This window comes from Balaenoptera ricei, chromosome 15, assembly GCF_028023285.1.
Source record: "Balaenoptera ricei isolate mBalRic1 chromosome 15, mBalRic1.hap2, whole genome shotgun sequence".
NCBI classification, from domain to species: Eukaryota; Metazoa; Chordata; class Mammalia; order Artiodactyla; family Balaenopteridae; genus Balaenoptera; species Balaenoptera ricei.
In genome coordinates, this window is record NC_082653.1 from 23230688 (window position 1) to 23249253 (window position 18566).

The window sequence follows — 18566 nt, forward strand, 5'->3', positions numbered from 1 at the left end:
TTAGGCCATCAATGTGAGGCCCTGTGACTGCTCTCCAGCCACAGGACAGTCAGTGGGGAAGAGACACACACAGGCAGCTTCAGGAACAAAGACCGAACAGAAGCACAGGGCAGACATTCAGGGACCCCTCAACAGAGGCTGGACCTGGACGTCTGTCCTTTTCCTGGGTGGGAGTTGGGGCTCTCCCAAGCCCACTGACCTTCTGGCTGCCTGCCACCCTCACCTGGCTGATGCAACTGGAGTCGTTGAGGCTGTCGCTGACGGCGTTGTAGTCCTCCTCCCAGCTCGGACACTTGGAGGGCAGCAGCATGTCCACTGAATCCAGGCGGTCCAGACTCCTGGTGGGGATGGGGAGCAGATGGGGCTCAGCCCACCCTTTGTTCAGCATGGGAAACTGAGGCCCAGAGGGGGAAAAACGGGCCAAGGTTATCCAGTGGCAGAGGGTAAAATGGAAGTCACTGCCATCCCGGGTAGTATGGGGGGTGATGAGCAAGGGGAGAGCTGCTCCCAGCTTTTGGAGGCCTTGTGAGTCTGGAGGGTGCAGGTGGCCCTCACCTGTTATGTCCACTGCAACCGCGAGGTGGCAGCACAAGCTTGCTCTTGACTGTTTCAAACCAGGGGTGGGCCACACCAGCTCACTTCTACAGCCCCCTCTTCTGCAGGCCTGGGGCAATTCCAGGGGCTGGACAGAGGAGATGGGTCAAGGCCCACAGCCTTGACCTCCGGCCAGGGCTGCCCAAAGGTCATCAGTTTTGACACAATGTCCAGGTAGCCTCCACCAGGCTCCCTGAAGACTCACCACTTCTCCCCATAGCCCTGGCTCTTCAATCTTTCTCACATCTGCCTGACCCTGGGTCTCCCCCTCCCCCACTCCCCCCCCCCCCCACCCCCGCTCTGGAAATAAGGTCCAGGCAGCCAACAGCTCAGGGCCTTGACATAGACAAACTTGGATTGGAATCCAGCTTCTTCACTGGGTGACCCTGGGCAAGTCGTCACCCCTTAAGTCTCAGTTTCCTCACCTATAAAGTGGGGGATGTCATTGTGCCTGCCTGCTGGGGCTGTAAGGAGGTTTCAGTGATGCAGATTAAAGGGCACTGGGGCAGGCATAGAGCCCAGAGCGCAGCAAGTGCTAACAGATGGCCCCCGTTACTGTTACTACAGGAATACTCCTTTTATTGCACTTCACTTTACTGCCTTCTGCAGATATTCTTTTTTTTTGTTTTTCTTTTCTCTTCTTTTCTTTTTAACAAATTGAAGGTTTGTGGCAACCCTGAGTTGTCAGGTGATGGTTAGCATTTTTCAGCAATAAAGCATTTTAAAATTAAGGTATGTACTTTTTAAAAGACATCATGTTATTGCACACTTAGACTAGAGTGTAAACATAACTTTTACATGCACTGGAAAACAAAAAAATTTCGTGTGACTCACTTTATTGCCATATCCACTTTATTGCGGTGGTCTGAGGTATGCCTGTACTACTATTATCAATTCCCTCTCATTCAAGGCCTGGGCCCTGGTCCTGCCCACCTCTCCCACCTCCATGCCCACAGGTCATTCAAGGAATTGCAGGATCTCAGGAGTAGAAGGGGTCTTAGAGATCATCTAGCTCAGCCCCGTTCACTTACATCTAGGGAAACTGAGGCTCAGAGAGGGTGAGACCTAGGAATGGCTGGTGGTGTCCATTCCCTGACTCTGGAGGCCATTCCCTGCCTCTGTCCCAGCCAATGAGACTCCCTGCCTCAGTCTACTGTCACCTGCCCTGCTCTATTCCCTCTGCTGCAGTCCTCCCAGGCTACCTCCTCCAGTGAAGCTTTGGCTCTTGCCCCCAGGAGTAGAAGAACTAGGACTAAGCTTGTTTCCTTTAACTCTTCCAAGTCCTTTGTCTGTTTCTGACTTGCTTTTGTTTCTCTTCCTCAGTGGGTTCTGAATCACCTATACCGACTTTCACCTGTTTTGCACTCATTCTTTTCTGTTCTAATCCCCACGGTGACTTCTGCATGTGAAAGGCTCACTCTCTCTCTAACATGTTAATTGTTGCTTCCTGTGTGCACGTGTTTCATTTTCCACACTTTCACTAACTCTTCCCAGTCTTAAAGCAACAGGATGGGGCTCCATTGGTGGAATGCCAGGCCAGGTGATGGGACAGGTGAAGGCTGTCTATCTCCCTTTGACTTCTGGATCCTCCCTCATCCCCAATCTCGGAGCTCAACTCAGGGGTCAATTACAGGGGCACTGGCAGAGGGGGCTCTGGCCTTCCCTGGTCAGTGCTGGCACAAGGGGTGGGCTCACTAAGGGCAGGGTTCTCTAACCTGAAGAAGAGGGTCTCCTGGGGCAGTTCCTCTGTACGAGTGGAAATCATCTGGGGATGTAGCTCCCGGGGGCAGGGTTTACCTGGGCCAATCACTCTGGAGAGACTCCCCTTATGATTTACCAAAGGATAAAGCTCACCTGTGGCCAGGACTTAACTGTGGGGGGCTTATGGGGTGGTTCACCAAATGGCGGGGCTCTCCGGAGTCAACTCATCAAAGTGCAGGGGCCAACCTAAGGACGAAGATCTCAGGAAGGGGGCTAACCGGAAGGAGGGTTCACCTAAGGGGCCTGGCTCATTGGGGGCGGGGCTTCACCTGGGTCTGAGGCTGGAGGGCAGGATTCATCTGTGGGGCTGAGATCTCCGGGCGGGGCGGCTGAAGAGGAGGAAGGCGAGGTTCCCAGGGGTGGGGCATACCTGTGAGGGGCTCACCTAGAGGGCAAAGCTTGCCTGTGAGCCAGGGTTGTACGAGTGTAGAGAGGCTTTCCCAGAGGAGCGCTCACAGGTGGGCGGGGCCCCAGTGGAGCAGGGTAAGCCTGCGGGCGTGGCTCGCTTTAAGGGAGTGGTCCCCTTAGGGAGCAGAACTCACAGGTGGCCAGGGCTTCTGGTGCGGGGTTCCCAGGGGGCCGGACTCGCTGGTGAACAGAGGCTTCCTGGGGCGGGACTTGGACTTGGGAGAGGCTCTCCCACGGTGGGGCTTCTGGGGGCAGGGCTGGCCTGCGGGCGCGACCCTAGGGGGCGGCACTGTGCGCTCACCTGCGGGGATTGCTCTGCTCTCCCAGCGACTGCTGCGTGGCCCTCAGGTAGCTCTGGCGCCGCGCCGCCGTCTTGGGGGAGGGCTTGGGGCTGCCGCCGGACTCGTCACTGTCCTCGTCGCCCATGGCCTTGATGTAGCTGCCGCTGCGCATTCGCCGGCACGGGATGGGGCCCTCGCCCGTGGAGTCCGCCTCGCGCGGGGACAGAAGCGAGGTGGTCCATTCGCCGCCGCCTCCGGGCACCTGGGGATGGGCGGGCAGCCCTCAGCAAGGGTGGCTGGGGGGCGGGCAGCGCACACCCCCAGCGCGCCGCCGGCCACCCAGCCTCGGGCTCATCACCTGGGGAGTGAGCTGCACGCTAGAACCCCCATCTCCAGGACCTTGAAGCTCCCTCGCTGCCCACCTCGGGGAATTCGGCCTTCGGTGCTGGGTACTGCCACTAAAGGCACCCATGAGCAGGGCAGAGCCGGGGCTCGGAAGGATACCTGGGTTCCAGAGCCAGTTCTGCCGCAGCTTCACTATGTGGCCTTCTCCAGCCCCAGATCTCCGTGGATCCCAGGCTGAGTGTGCCCCAGCAAAACCGCCCAGACAGAATGACCACAATGGCTTCCACTGCCGCCACCCTTCTGAGCAACCCCTGTGTTCCCATTACTTCCCCTGCTATCTCAGTGGATGGCTTATGATCCCACTGCCCAGATAAGAACAGCAGGCTTGAGAGAGGTCCCTGCACCCTAGGATGGTGGGGGAGGATGAGTCAGGGGACCCTAGCACATCAGTACAGGGGTGAGGTCTTTGGGGCCAAACAACATTCCTCATCCTATAGGTGGGTAAACTGAGGTACAGAGAGCACAAGGGCTTTGTGGGGTCTGGCAGCCATGTGGTGAGCTGGAAAAAGGGCCCAGTGTTCCCATCTGAACTCCAGGGACCCCATCTGTGGAAGGGGGCTGTGATAAGGGTAAGTAAGGTCACAGCTGTGAGGGTAGCCCTGGTCCTCAGTGGTTACAGTGGCAGAAACCAACTGAGGGGACCTCCCTTGCCCTTCTGAGGCCAGGCTCTGCCAGCTGCTCCGGGGCAGCACATACTGTCTACACCCTTGTTCACTTGATACCCACCGATGTGTCCACACAGTGGACGTTCACCTCGTTATGGAGTACGCTCATCTCAGCACTCACACGTACCTCAGCCCGAGCACAGGGTGAGCACGCCGTGCCATGTACATGCACCTCAGAGAGTAAGCATGCCCCTTCCCCGCACACCCCTCTCCCCAAGGACGCACCCTTCTCCCCAAGGACGCACCCTTCTCCCCAAGGACGCACCTCTCTCCCCAAGGACGCACCCCAGCCACTTCATCATGTGCCCGCCCCTCAGTGAGCGCATGATGTGGACACAGAGCTTACACACCTCCTCATGTGCACACCAGCCACCACTGCGCCGCAGACGCATCTCAACTTGCCCCTCCTCACCGTGTCCCCGCCTCAACACATACAGAGCACACACCTTCCCTGGGTCTATACGTCACCACGGACACCCAGGCACACATGTTTCTCAGTGTGCACAGCACACCCATTCTTCGCCATGCCCACAAGTGCACACCACACTCCCCACATCACCATGCCTGCACAGAGACCACGTTCTTCTCAGTTCCCACATTGCCAGTGGCTGATTCTTGGCTGAGGGAGGGTCCCTGCCTGGGATTGCCATCCCAGGTCCCCCCCACCCTGCAGCCTTCCTCCCCAACTGACTGCCCAGCCAGTCACCAGGACCTGCACATTCTACCCCAAACCATTTGCTAGTCCATCCTTCCTACCTCCACCTGTCCCCTGGGAAGGTGGCTTTGTATATCCCTGCTCCACACCTGTGGCTTCCCCAGCCCTTACCCACCTACTTCCTGTTGAGCAAGCAGGCAGCACCACTCCAGGGCCTGCAGGGCCACCGTTTCACGGTGTTTCTGAAGCATTTTCACGTGATCAGACCAAACCATATCATTTGAGAGGGAGCTAGGTCACACACCACCCCCTCTGATGTTTCTAAGCTAAGGAAGTAGATTGAGAGCCACAAAAGCCTTAAATATATAAAATATTGCCTAGATTTCATTTCCCTCCTATTGAAAAAAATAGCCTCCTCCCCCCACAGTCTCACTGTCTTTGGAATTTTATATAGAATGACAAGAACTCAGGTCAGACTTGATGTTCATCCGGTTCAAAATGCATCTAATGTGTTCCCAAAGGCTGGCCAGGCCTGTGCTGACACGCCCTCCAGGATGAGGTACTCACTACCTACTGAAGCAGCCCCTTCCATCTGCAGGTGAACCGAAATCTACTTCCTGTAACTTTCACCCACAGCTTGGGCTCCGGTCCCGGGAGTCAGCCAGTTCTCAGCCACTCACGCTGCCCTTGAGAGACCCAGCACGAGTGTAGCAGCAGAGATGTCTCTGAGCCTTCTGCCACTTTCCAGGAGTGCAGCCTTGGTGCATAATAAGTGCCTCAATAAACATTAGTGTTTGAAAGAAAAAAGCTAGTCCCCCAAACTGATTTAGGGCCTCGGGGCTCCTGCAGTCGCCCTGCTCATCTCCATCACATTCTGCTCATGCTGACAGGAATGTCTGTTCATGTGTCTTTCTCTCCCAGCATCCTGATAATCGGGACTATGTCTTATTTATTTCTCACTCTATTCATTCAAGTGTCCATCTGTTCATCTACCCCTCTCTCCTCTCATGTTTCTTGAGCACTTCCTGTATGACAGACCCTGTCTTGGGCCCTGGGGACACAGAGCTGCACCAGATATGGTCCCTGTCCTCAAGGAGCCCCCAGTCTGGGGGCAGTACCAGGCAGGAGGCTGGCAGGCAGAATGCCATGCAATTGGTCCTAGGAGGGGATAGAAGGCACAGCTTCCATATTTTTCTTCTAAAGGGAAGGGACATGTTTTGGTCCCTACTCAGGGCCGGTCTCAAAAGGGTCCTAATCAATGTCTGCTGAGGGCATGACCAGTGGAAGGAGTCCTCTTACTAGCAAGATACCACCAGCCACCCATTTCCTAGGCGAGTCAACAGAGGCCTGAGTGAAACAACTTTCCAAGTCAATCTGTGACAGAGCTGGGCCTCAAACTGGTGCCTTCCCCACAATCCTTCACCCTACCCTGACCCTGGCAGGGACCCACCTGCAGGTAATGGTAGGCAAGACCTTGGTGGCAGGATTTGGACTTTAGCAGGCTCTTATCCAAGGTGGCTGAGGTCTTCTGGCAGACCTCATGGGCGTGGCTGAGGGTCAGGGTGGACCAGGAGCCCCGCTTGACATAGTTGGTGTCAGCGCCCACCCCAAGGCTGGGGCAGGTGGCCGGGGGTGCCGGCGGAGGTGGCGGGGCGGTCAGCTCGGCGGTGTTGTTCTTGGAGGCTCGGAGCATGTGCCCACTGATGGTGTTGTAGGCGTGCGTGAAGTAGCGTGGCTGGCTGCGTTCTGCCTGGCGGCCTAGTGTCATCAGTCCAGAGGCTGGGCCACCGCTGCGGAAGGCGCCAGCCTCACCATCCAAGTTGTCGTCGGAGCTCCACCAGCCCGAGATGTTGGAACGGCTGCGCCGCTTGGGCTCCCCAGCCTTGGCCCGCTCCTTGCTCTTGGCCCTCCGGCCCTTGCCGTCCTCCAGGCCACCTTTCTTGCCGCCATTGCCGCCGACCTTGCCTGCCGTGCCCTCCAGGGAGGGCGCCTTGGTGAAGAAGAGCCGCTGGACTGAGTGGACCAGGTGGCGGATGCGGCCAGGACTCTCGCCCCGGGCCTTGGCCTCCCCGCGGGGGAATTGGAGAGTGCTGAAGCCATCGCGGTGGATAGGCAGCTGCTTCTCAAACTGGTCCAGGAGGTTGGCGGGCAGCCGGTTGATCTTGGTGGCCTGGGCGTGGCTGGGGAAGGGGCTCTCCTCTGGCACCTCGAAGTGGGAGTTGTAGTGGATGCGGGGGAAGGTGCTGCTCGGTGGTGGCAGCTGGTTGTTGAGCGGGAAGAGCCCGTCCCCCGGCAGAGCATTCTGCCCGGGGAAGCGCGCCTCGCGGGCAAAGGCCTCCGTGGGCGATAGCAGGTAGGGGTTGCGATCAGGCCCTGCGAACAGGGGCTCGTGTGGTGGGTCCAGGCTGTCGGACAGGTGGCGGGGGCGGCTGTCACCGAGGCCTTTCATGATCCCGGCCCTCGGGGCAGGGGCCGTCGCCCTAGCGGGTTGCCCGGGTCTTCTCTCCCGGGCAGCAGCTAATCTGGGGAGACAAGACAGACAGGTGTCAGCTGGATTTGGAGGGGATACGATGCAGGGAAGGTCAGCCAGACCCCTGCAGATCTCAAGGTTGGAAGGATTTCTGAAGACTCCTGGCCTGCCCTTAACATTGTGGGTCGGGAATCACAAGTACAAATGGAGACCCACATACCATACGGATAAATAAAAGCGACATCTCAGGCTAGCAAAACATTAAACAATATATGTTCTACTCTCCTACCTTGACGAACATATTTTCACAATAACTTGGAAAGCCAGGTTCGAACTCAGACTTCTTGGTCTTCTCCGAATTCCATGGCAGCATGTGGTCAGGAGGAAGCTGCCTGCCCTCCATTTTCCTCCTGTCTCTGACTCTGTTCCTCACTACGAGGAGCCCCCCACATGCGTGCACCCCCAGCTCACTCCACATGCCCCCCAAACAGCCACCACTCAGCCCTAGGGCTGGTCCCACTGGCAGAGTAGGCCACCATGGGAGGATCTGTGCTGGCCCTGGAAGCAGGCCTGGGGTCTTCGGGGCAGGGAATTCCAGGCTGGGGTCTGCCCAGGGTGCAGAGTGTGGTCGAAAGGGGGATGTAGGCTCTGGGTGGGCATGTTCCCTTGGCCTCTGAACATTCCTTGCCTCGTGGGGAACAACAAGGTTGAGAGAGGGCCAGAGAGGCCTTCTAAAGAGTGGGGCCTGGGGCCGGGGCCCCTCTTACCCAGGTCTGAGGGCAGTACTGTCCAACTCTATTTTAGCAGAAGAATCCTTACGTCAAATGTAAACCCTCTGTAAAAACCCACTCTGTCCTCAACAAAAGTCTACTGAGTGTGACCCCTGGGCTAGAGGCTGGGGATTGCAGCCATCAGAGAGGCCAACAAGCCCATCAGCCCATCCTTTCCTACTGGGATGAATCAATGACACTTGGCCTGGGACAGAGTTCCCAGCAAGTCAATAGCAGGAGCATATCCTCAGGGTGGCGTGTAGGTGGAGCCATTGTGCCTCAGTTTCTCTATTGTAAAATGGGCCTTCCAGCCAGAATCATCCTGGAAATGCCAGTCTCAAACTTAGGCAAGTCCCTTTCCTTTCTGGGCCTCAGTCTTCCCATCTGTACTATGGGGCGGGGGTGGGGTCAGCAAGCTTTCTTAGCCCTGGACCCCACTAGCCATGCTTGGAGGAATCCCAAGGCTTGGTCTGGCCTGTGTGCCCGGTGTGCTGAGGACCTGCAAGGAGTTGGTACGGCTGGAACAGAGCAAGCGAGGCCAAGGGCACTGGGGACAGAGGCTATCTCAGAGGGGCTGGGCCAGAGTGGATAGGCTCTGGCTGAAGCCAGGTACGGGAGGCAGAATGATGGCTCCCAAGATGCCCAGTCCTAATCCTCAGAACCTGTGATTATGATACTTTACATGTTAAACGGGACGTTGCAGATATGGTTAAGGATCTTGAGATGGGGAGATTTCCTGGATTATCTGGAGGGGTACAACCTAATCACATGGGTCCTCGTCAGAGGGAGGCATGAGGGTCAGAGTCAAAGAGGGAGATGTGATGACGGAAGCAGAGGTCAGAGTGATGTGGGGTCATGAGCCGAGGAATGCGGGCAGCCTTTAGAAGCTGGAAGAGGCAAGGAGTCAGATTCTCCCCTAGAGCCTCCAGAAGGAATGCAGCCCTGCGACCCATTTCAGACTTCTGATCTCTAGAACTGTAAGATAATAAATCTGTGCGTTTTAAGCCACTAAGTTTGTGGTAATTTGTTACAGCAGCAATAGGAAACTCATACACCAAGCATAAGTTTAGGTGTCCGAGACACCCTCCCACCCCGCAGGGCAGCTCTTAAGGCAAAGCCCAGACCCCACCAAACACTGCATGAAAAACACTGGCCTAGGTGAAACCCCCATCTTATAGATGGGGAAACTGAGGCCCTCTGAGGGGAAGAACTTACCCAAGATCACATAGTGGGTTCAGTAGCTGAGGCAGGGCTGAGACCCACAGCTCTTCCTATCCCTCTGCACAGCTGCCTTGCAACTGTCACCTGGAGCTTGCTGGCCCTAAGACCCTCAGGGATCTGAGAATTACTTCCTTGGACCTAGCCATTTTCATGACCAAATGTGCCCCAAGGCTTCCTAAGCCCTGAGACTTCTGCAGAGTCCACTGGCTGGAATTCTACCCCTTCTCTGCCAGAGCCTCTCCCTACCCCTGGGAGCCTGATGGACCCCACTCCTGAAGTCCAGAGCATTTTAGCAATTGTCCTTGTGGCTAAACAGCCACCTCGGAAGCATCTCTGCTTCCACCAGGCGACTTGTCAGAGCATTTATCCCCAGCCTGGAGAGGGAGTCTGCCGACTCACATTTTTATCCTCATTACAACAGCCACACGTGGTGGGGGACCATTATCTCCATTTTACAGATGGGGAAACTGAGGCTGAGAGAAGCAGTTCTAGCCAAGGTGAAATAGGTAACTCAGACTTCAGCCACCCCGTCAGTGTCCCAGACTGTCAAGTATCCTCCTCCACTCCAGCCCGCGGCAGCTCCCTCTGGGCAAACCTCTTCTTGAAGACAATTTCAGGCAAATGCAAAACCAGCCTCGTATCCCTCCTGCTCCTGGCCTTTTCTTGGCCTCCTTGCATTCCCTCAGGGCTGCAGTGTCCCTGGACTCAGAGGCCAGCCTCCTTGGCTCTCCAGCTGGAGAACTGTGTGCGCAGCAATATGTCCTTGATGCCCACTCAAGTAAGGCCAATGATACTGAAAACTCAGAAGAGTTTGCAAACACAGCCCTCTGGCTTGCTGGCTTGGCAGGGGTCTGACTCCCTAGAAATACCAGAGATGGAGAGGGCTGGTCGCCAGGAGCAGAAGATAGCTGCAGAGCCCTGCCCCAGAAGTGCCCACAACACTTCTCCTCCAAGTCCAGGGCACCTTCTCCAGCCCTCCCAGGGAGAAGCTGGCTTCAATTTCATATGCCAGGCACTCCCGACCCCAGGAATCCAGAGTTGCCCCAGGAGGACCATGGGAACCTGGGCCCTGAGTCTCAGACTATGCATCTGGGGCCAAACTGAGGCCAAAGGAGGAAGGGAGGGAGGGTGTAGGAAAGTGCTTGGTGAACTGTGAAGTGCTGGCACATCCTCATTCCCTGGGGGACAAACCCTGCCCTCAGTCCTGGTGGTCTTGATGATGAGGTCCCTTGCCTGGCTTGTGGGGGGAGGAGTTAGACAGGTTCCTGCCTTGGAGGTGCCCCTGGGATTAAAGGAGGGCGAGTGGGGACTGCCAGCCTCAGGGAGACCTCTAGATACCAGCTAGAAACTTTAATGACCACAAGTGACCTCCCAACTGCTTTTCTTCCTGGGACTGGATCCTCATTGTTAAAATAGTCTCTGACTTCTGGGGCCCTGCGTGTCTATCCTTCTACCCCACCTTAAATGCCGGTGCATCCCAGGGCTCTGGGAAGGCCAATAGTATTCCCCCTATCAGTAAAATGCTTCAATGTCACCCAGTAGGGGCTCAAGCCAGACACCTTGGCACCTCCATGAATTCTTCCCTCTCCTGACCTTCCTTGTCTTTCCCCTTGTACCAGCTCCCACTGTGCCTGGAAAATGATTCAGGCTCAGTTCCTGTGGTCCAGGTGGAGCCAGTCCTATGCCAGAGCCCCAGGGGTAGACATATGACCCAGGCCTGGCCAATCAGAGCCCTGCATCCCTGAGTACTGACTGGCTCAGAGATGGGAACAAGATCCTTGTTAGCCCATGAGAGTCGGCCCTGGGATTGTGCCTGAACTCTTGGGAAAGAAGTGCCCTCCTTCCTGTTAGGGCTGCTATCTTTGTCTGAGTGTCAGCCTTGAGTCCTTTGTCAAGATCTTGCCTGACGTCTCCGACATGAGAGTTAAGAGACTTTTTGCTTAAGTCTGAGTTCGGTTTCTGTGTCTTTCAACAAGAGCCTGATACAGACCTCATGTCCAATTAGTCACTACAGCAGTGGCTGTGGGTACCCCACCCATATCTCCTGTGGCCTCATCACTGCTGTGCCCAACAGGCTGACTTCCAACTGTCAGCATCTGCATCCCTGCTGGAGGGAGGGGGTGCTTTCTGTAGCAGCTGGAGTGTGCTCTGCTCACACGTGGCTGGCAGGAACCGCCAGAGAATTATCCACCCTACCCACCTGCCCCATGCCATCAGGCTGCAGCTCTCAGCCGCTGACTGTTGGGGAGTTTGTGTATAAATACCCCAGGTCTTCCCCCCTTGGGTGGAACAACTGAGGAATGGGCTCCACAGTCCTCAGTGGGATGGAGCTCCAGTTGTGCACAGAGATCACTTGCCTGATAATGTTCCCTTCATTGGCCGCCTCCCTTCTCTGCCTTATCTCCCCCCTCCCACACTGTGCCGCCTGGTCCCAAATAAAGTACTTGCACTTGAATCTTTATCTTGGTCATGCTTCTGAGGAACCCCAACTATGACAGCCACAGCGATTCTGCCTCAGTTAATATTTTCTGATACCATCCCCTCTCTGTATCCTCTGCCTATGTCACTCCCACCGCTCACCTGGAAAATCACACCAGCCTTCTCCCTGGTCTCTCTGCATCCACTCTAAGACCCTTACAATCCAGGTTGCAAATTGCAGCTGGAGTGATATTTCTAAAATGCCAAAGCAATAGTGTTCTTTCCCTTCAGTGGCTTTCCATGGCTCTTGGGACGAACGCTCGACTCTGAGCCTGGCATTCAAGGCCATTGGGGAGCTAGTCTCTGCAGACCTCTAAACTTCAGCTCCAGCCACGTGGCCTACTGGAGCTAAAGGAACTGCGAGACAAAGAGTGTCATCCTGGGGAAGGGACAGCATGAGGCCTCACAGCAAGGTCGCTCCAGCCTGGAACCCGGGGCTCTTTACTCTGAACCCCACTGGCCCTCCTGAACTAGAGGGTGTGCAAAGGAAGGGGACCGTGTTGGGGCTGCATTGTCAGCTGAGGAGTAGAGGGTGAGGAGGGTGGGGCAGCATGAGGAGGTGCCTCAGTGAAGAGTGGAGGTCCAAAAGATCCAGCGTGCTCTGGTTTCTGCCAGCTTCTCCAGCCTCAGCCTTGCTTCAGGCCTGAGACACTCACGTCTCCAGCTGCCAAGGGCACTGGCTGCTGACAGTTCACAGCTGGGTACCTGTTAAGACTTGCTCTCAGCCAAAGGGAGATGCCTCACCCAAGGTGACGCTTCTTCCCAGGGGCAGCCTGTGTCTAGGAATTGATTGATGTGCAGCCCCAAGGTCTGGCCTCCTTGTCCAATTCAGAACAAATGGGCCATCCCAGCTCCAGAGCTTCCCCTGGGATTAACTGAGGCCTTTGTTGTAACTGCATCTCCGTTCAGCTCCTCCCCCTGCCCGATCCTGCGCTCCTCGCCTGTCACAGGTGTTCCCAAGAGACTTCCCATGCAAACCTCAGAGTCTGTTTCCTGGGGAATCTGACCCTAAGACAGGGTGTAACTGGGTTCTACTTCTTTCTCTCCTTACTGCAGGACATTCAGTGATTTAATTACTCCTCCTAAGCCTCAGTTTCTTCTTCTGTAACATGGGTATGAGGATCTTTACTTTTCAAGATCATGATGAGGATTAATTGTGACGTCATACAGAAAGCCTCTAGGTGCTTGATAAATATCAGTCCTGCTCCAGTCCTCACCTCACTGTGCTTCTTGGGGGCAGGCCAAGGTGTCCAGCGCAGGATGCTGCACAGCTTAGTGGAAAGTGCATGCAACTGCACCCGGATTCAAACTCTGGCTCTGCTCTGTACTTGCTGTGACCTTGGACTGGTCCCTCTCTCTGGTCCCTCTCAGTTTCCACCTCTAGGTGGTAGAGGGTCTGCATGAGGGTGGTCTGGGCATCTGGCTACACAGATTCCCTCTGAGGTCTCTTGGTCAGGATTCCTGGAACCCTGGGTGCCAACCCCTCAGTCACCCGACACCCAGAGGTGGCAGGAGCCTCACCTTGGGGAAGTCTTAAAATAGGCAGGCCTCAGCCTTGCAGGGGAAGCAGCTGGCTGCCTTGCACTGCCTTTGTCTCTGAGCTATACTTAGGCCCATCCGGGTGCCCATAATTACCTCTCATTAATATAAGCCTCATTGCCCTCATGGAAACGTGGAGGAACCAGCAGAGCAGCTGCCTCCCCAGGAGCCCTCCCAGCTCCACGGAGCCTCTGTGTCTGCAGCCGCTACCCCCATCTGCACAGAGCGGGGCCTCCCTGCCCTACGCCAGCTCACCCTGGAGCCAGAGTTGGCCAGTGAGCATGGGAGAGCTAATCAGGGACAAGGTCAAGAACACAACCCAGCATGGCCCTTCCTGAAGCAAAACTCACTTGATTGAGCCATTTCCCTAATCTAGAACTTTCTCTGGATCCTCTTCCCTCCTCAGTCCAAACTCCTTGGTGTGGCAATCAAGACCCTTGCTGATCTAACCCGAAACCCCTTTTCAGACATGACCAATCCCATTTCCCTTCTTCACAGCCCCTCCCTTTAACCAGCCCAGATCTCTTACTATTTCCTACCTATATCTGAATTTGGTGCTACCCAAAAGGCTGGTTTTGTCTAAGGTCGCATTAACAGAGAAAGAGTCTAAATGAAGGGAGGGGATAGTCCTGTTCAATGCTGAGCCCTGCTGTTAAGAGAGAGAGAGACAGCTAGAGTGGGACATGGGAGAGTGAGTGGAGTGATGAAAGGCTGGCAATGATGTGGGTGGTATGGCTGAACATTCTGGCCAAACAGAAGTCTGTGGAGGATAGAGGCACTGCCTTAGGCCTCTGAAGGGATGACGTGTGGAAGGGAAGGATGGGCTCTGTGGGGCCTCCAGGACCTTGATGCTACCTGGGGTAGGGGTGGAGGTAGAGAGAGGCAGGCTGTGTTACACTGTGACTTCATCTCTGGGTACCCCTCCCATTCTCCTCCCACCTCTCTTGCCACACATGCTCTATCTCTTGCTGGCTTCCCTTCCTTTGACCTCTAAATGCTAGAGGAGCTGGGTGCTCCTTGCTTCTCTCTACACACCCTCTCCTGCTGATCGCATCCAGACTCGTGGCTTTAAACACCACCTATATCTGACAACTCCAAAATTTACATCTTCTGCCCAATCTCTCTCTCAAACACCAGACTCATATCTCTAACTGCCTCCTTGACATCTCGCCCTGGATGTCTGATGGGTCCAAAATCGAATGTCTAATCTCCCACCCACGCTGATCCGTTCCTCTGACAGTCTGGCCCACTTCAGCTTGTGACAACTCCATCCTCCTGCTTGCTCAGGTCAGAAACCTTGGAATCGGGACTTCCCTGGTGGTCCAGTGGTTGAGACCCCGCGCTTCCACTGCAGGGGGTACAGGTTCGATCCCAGGTCGGGGAACTAGGATCCCACATGCTGTGTGGCATGGCCAAAAAAAAAAAAAAAAAAGAGAGAAACCTTGGAATCATACTTGACTCCTCTTTCTCTCACCCCACCCCCTCATCCCATTCAACAGCAAATCCTTCAAAAACAACTCCACCTTCAAGATATCCCGCAATCCCACCACTTCTCCCCACCTCCACTGCCCTGCCCGGGGCCAGGCCCCCATTGGATCTCACCTAGATGATTTAAACTCCCATGGCCCTTAGACTCAAAGCCAATCTTTTTACGCTTCTTACTTCTTGCTTTCCCGACCTCATTTCCTGCCCCTACTCCCTTGGGCCTCCCTTCTGTTCCTTGAACACGGATCATTAACTCCCATCTTGGGGCTTTTGCCCTTACTGGTGCATCTGCCTGAAATGTTCTGCCCGCCTCTGACCATGTGTCTCCTCCTTCACTTCATCCAGATCTCAGCAACACAGGCTGCCTCTGCAGAGAAGCCGGCCCTGACCACCGTCCAAAGCAGCCCCTTACCTGCCAGCCCTTTCTTCTGTATCACCCAGATTTATGTCCAGTGGAACCTGGGATAGCAGGGACAGGATCTGTCTTTGTCACTGCTGTGTCAGTAGCACCCAGCAGAGGGCCTGGACTCAGTAGAGACTCATCAAGCTTTTGCTAAATGAAAGAGTGGCAGAAGGTCTTGGGGATGCCCAGAAACGATGAAGAAAGCGAGGCAGTGACGGGGTGCACCCCAGTGATCCCACCTCCTGATATTCATGTTCTTATGTAGAGCCACCCCAGCATGAACAGCGTTGACTGTATAACCAACAGGATATTGTGGAAATGACCGAGTATAACTTGAGGTAGGTCAGAACAGACGCTGCAGCTTCCTTCTTGCTCTCTTGGATCATCGGCCCTGGGGGCAGTCAGCCGCCATGTTGTGAGGACACTCAAGCAGCCCTAAGGAGAGGTCCATGTGGGGAGGAACTGAGGCAGTCTGCTGACAGCCAGCATTCATTTACCAGCTGCATGAGTGAGCCACTTGGAAGTGGATCCTCCAGCCCCAGTTAGGACTTCAGATGGCTGCAGCCCCAGCTGACAACTTGAGTACAACCTCATGAGAGACCCTGAGCCAGAACCACACACTGCGGCTGTTCCTGGGTTCCTGACTCTCAGAAACTGTGTGAGATAATACATGTTTGTTGTTTTAAGCCACTGCTAAATTTCGGCATAATTTTTTTAATGCAGAAATAGGTAACGGATACATCCATGTTAGAGAGAAGCTCAAATGGCTAAAGTCACACGCTCTAGGCCTCATAGCTGGTAGGGGTCAGAGCCTGGTGCAAATCAATCTGACTCCTGAGCCCACACTCCAGGCTGAGGTTCCAGGATCCTTCCCATCTATGACACCTCCATTATCCTGATGGATTCAAGGTCTGAATTGTCTCCAGCCTAAGTCTGTGTCCATAGCAACTATTTGAAAAGCACGACATTCAATCAACTGGTTGTTTGGTCAACAAGAGAGCAGGCAAGGGCTCCAGCAGACACCCCTGGATCAGGCTGCTCAGGACACGTGGCTGACACTGTCCCTACCTTGGGCCCCCTCCTCTGCTCAACGCCGAATTCCTGGGCTGCCCATGCTGTTGGTGAACTCTGGACACGGGGCCCAGGGTGCGGGTGCTGCAGCTCCTCTGGGGTAAGGGGCACAGATTTCGGGCTGAGGGGCTCTGTGTGGACCGGGCTGCTTACCAGGCCTCTCTGAGACCACACCCCATTTAAACTGCCCGTCCTCAGCAGGGGCTTCGGAGGTCACAGGCACACCCTCCACTCAGCACGCACCTTTGTGTGGCAGACACAGAAAAGGTAGAAGGAAACAGACCCAGACCCTCAGAACAAAGGGACTACAGGGGCAGAATCACAGAGTCATCCTTTCAAAAACCCAGCTAGAATAGAATCACTTCACCCAGTTCCCTTAAACCCCTTCAAGGTCTCCCCTCGCCCTCAGGCAAAACCCCAGCCTCTCACCCTGACTCAGCCACACTGGCCCCCTCATTCACCTTTTCTCCGGCACCCCCAGCTCTTTCTTGCCACAGGGCGTGACACATGCTGTTCCCTCTGACTGAACATGTTTCCTTTCAATTTTTCACATATCTGGCTACTTCTGTTGATTCGAATCTCTGCTCAGACATCACCTCCTCAGAGGCCTTCCCTGACCCCTGTGTCCAAGACGGTTCCTCTGTCCCACCCTCCTCTCTCTTGACCCTCTTCTTGATTTCCTTCAAAGCACTCACAGGGTTTCCGGTTATCCTGCTTGATTCCTTGTGCACTTGATTCATATCTGTCTCTCCATTCTCTCTGGGCTCTGAGACGTGGGTGGGCGACCACGCTTGTTTCATTTTCAACTGTATCCCCAGTACTAAGGGCAGAGTCATCACATAGCAGGTGCACAATAAGCAGTTGCTAAACGAATGAGGTAGCCGGACAGACAGAGCCTCAGAGGGAGAGCAGCCGGAGAGAGCTGGAGCTGCCCAATGGGAGAGAAGGGAGTTGATTATTGGGTTAACTCATTCCCCTTTCTTGCTTCTTCTCCATGTCTGGGTCCCAGATGGGCTGGTTTATTTCTATTCCCTAGAACCTTCCTGAAAAATGCTCTGTCCCTAGCCTCCTTCCCTAGTTAATATCCTCAAAGCTCAGAAGAGACACCTCCTCCTCCAGGAAGTCCTCCCTGACCTTGCAGGTGGGAGGTAAGGCCTCCTCTGGGTTCCCCAGTGATGGGAGCCACCACCCGAAGGAATCACAGGCCGTCCTGAGTGTTCCTCTGTACCAGAAGCAGGACCCCGCACAGAGCTGGCACTCATAAATGTTCATGCATGAACAGGGTGACATACAACATGGTTTACTCGGATTCTAGCTGTTATTCTAAATCCCTGATGGCCAGTCCCTGTTTCATTCTCTTAAGTGTCACGGTTTAAAGGATGAATCATGTGCTTACCCCATGCAAGAGGGAACATGGGGACACAGGCGAAGGAAGAGATGTCTGTGGCTGAGATGGAGTAAATGAGGTCTGATCTGAGCTTCTGCCCCAAATTTCCAAGCCAGGACCCCCTCAATCCTAGGGGAATTAATAGGTCAGCCCACCCTCACCTAGGAAAATCCTGAGTTGGGGAGAGGAGAGGGTGATGATCATGACTATCCCCTCCCCTCCACCTCCAGGCCTCACCGGGGGCTGCCACTGGGCACTCCAAGCCTCGTTGCCTTGCTCCAGCCGCTCCCTGCAGTGGCCCTAGGGAGGACTGAGTCCAGCCCTCCTCCTGCATGCAGTGCAATATGGAGGCTGAGAATGTGGGCTCTGGAGGCACGCTCCTTAAGTTTGAATCTTGGTGCTGTGTGACCTTGAGCTGGTTCCTGAACCTCCCTGAGTCCAGCATCCTAAAAGCGTTGTTGGGAGAGATAAGTGAGTTAATATAGTCAGATGGCTTGGCACTTCACCTGGCACGGTGAGTGTCCTACATGTATTCACTATTGCTATCCTTATCAACAGGACATACCCACAGGCAGACGGGCTGGACACCATCCATGTTTAGCTACTTAGAAGCTCAGAGAGGGAATGAGATTTGGCCTGGATCACACAGCATGTTGGTGGCAGCTGTGATTTGAACCCAGGCCTCTGGACTCCTAGGCCAGTGCACTCTGGAGGTCGAGAACCAACAAGGGCTGGGTGTGTTCTGGGCTGTGGGCACTTTCTGAGTGGCCCTCTCCCTTCCTCGTGTCCCCAGAGCCCAACTGTCTAGACCAGCTCTAGTCATTTAATTAAACTTAACTAGAATTAAATAAAAACAAAAGCTCAGCTTCTCAGTCTCACTAGCTACATTTCCACTGCTCAATGGCCACATTTCGCTAGTGGCTACCATATGCACAGTGCAGACAGAGACCACTTCCGGCAGCACAGACAGCTG

General features: G+C 55.0%; 1 protein-coding gene across 4 annotated transcripts in view; it reads right to left on the reverse strand.

Annotated features, from left to right (window-relative positions):
- Positions 1-7218, reverse strand: part of DLGAP4 (DLG associated protein 4) — an 85015-nt gene extending 77797 nt beyond the window's left edge. For all 4 annotated transcript variants that reach the window (XM_059898783.1, XM_059898781.1, XM_059898782.1 and 1 more), the window contains exons 1-3: positions 6220-7218; positions 3065-3306; positions 224-338 (exon numbers count right to left, since the gene is read on the reverse strand). In XM_059898783.1, coding sequence (XP_059754766.1) covers positions 224-338; positions 3065-3306; positions 6220-7218 — 1356 coding nt within the window. The remainder of the gene's footprint in view (positions 1-223; positions 339-3064; positions 3307-6219) is intronic.
- Between the last annotated feature and the right edge of the window lie 11348 nt (positions 7219-18566).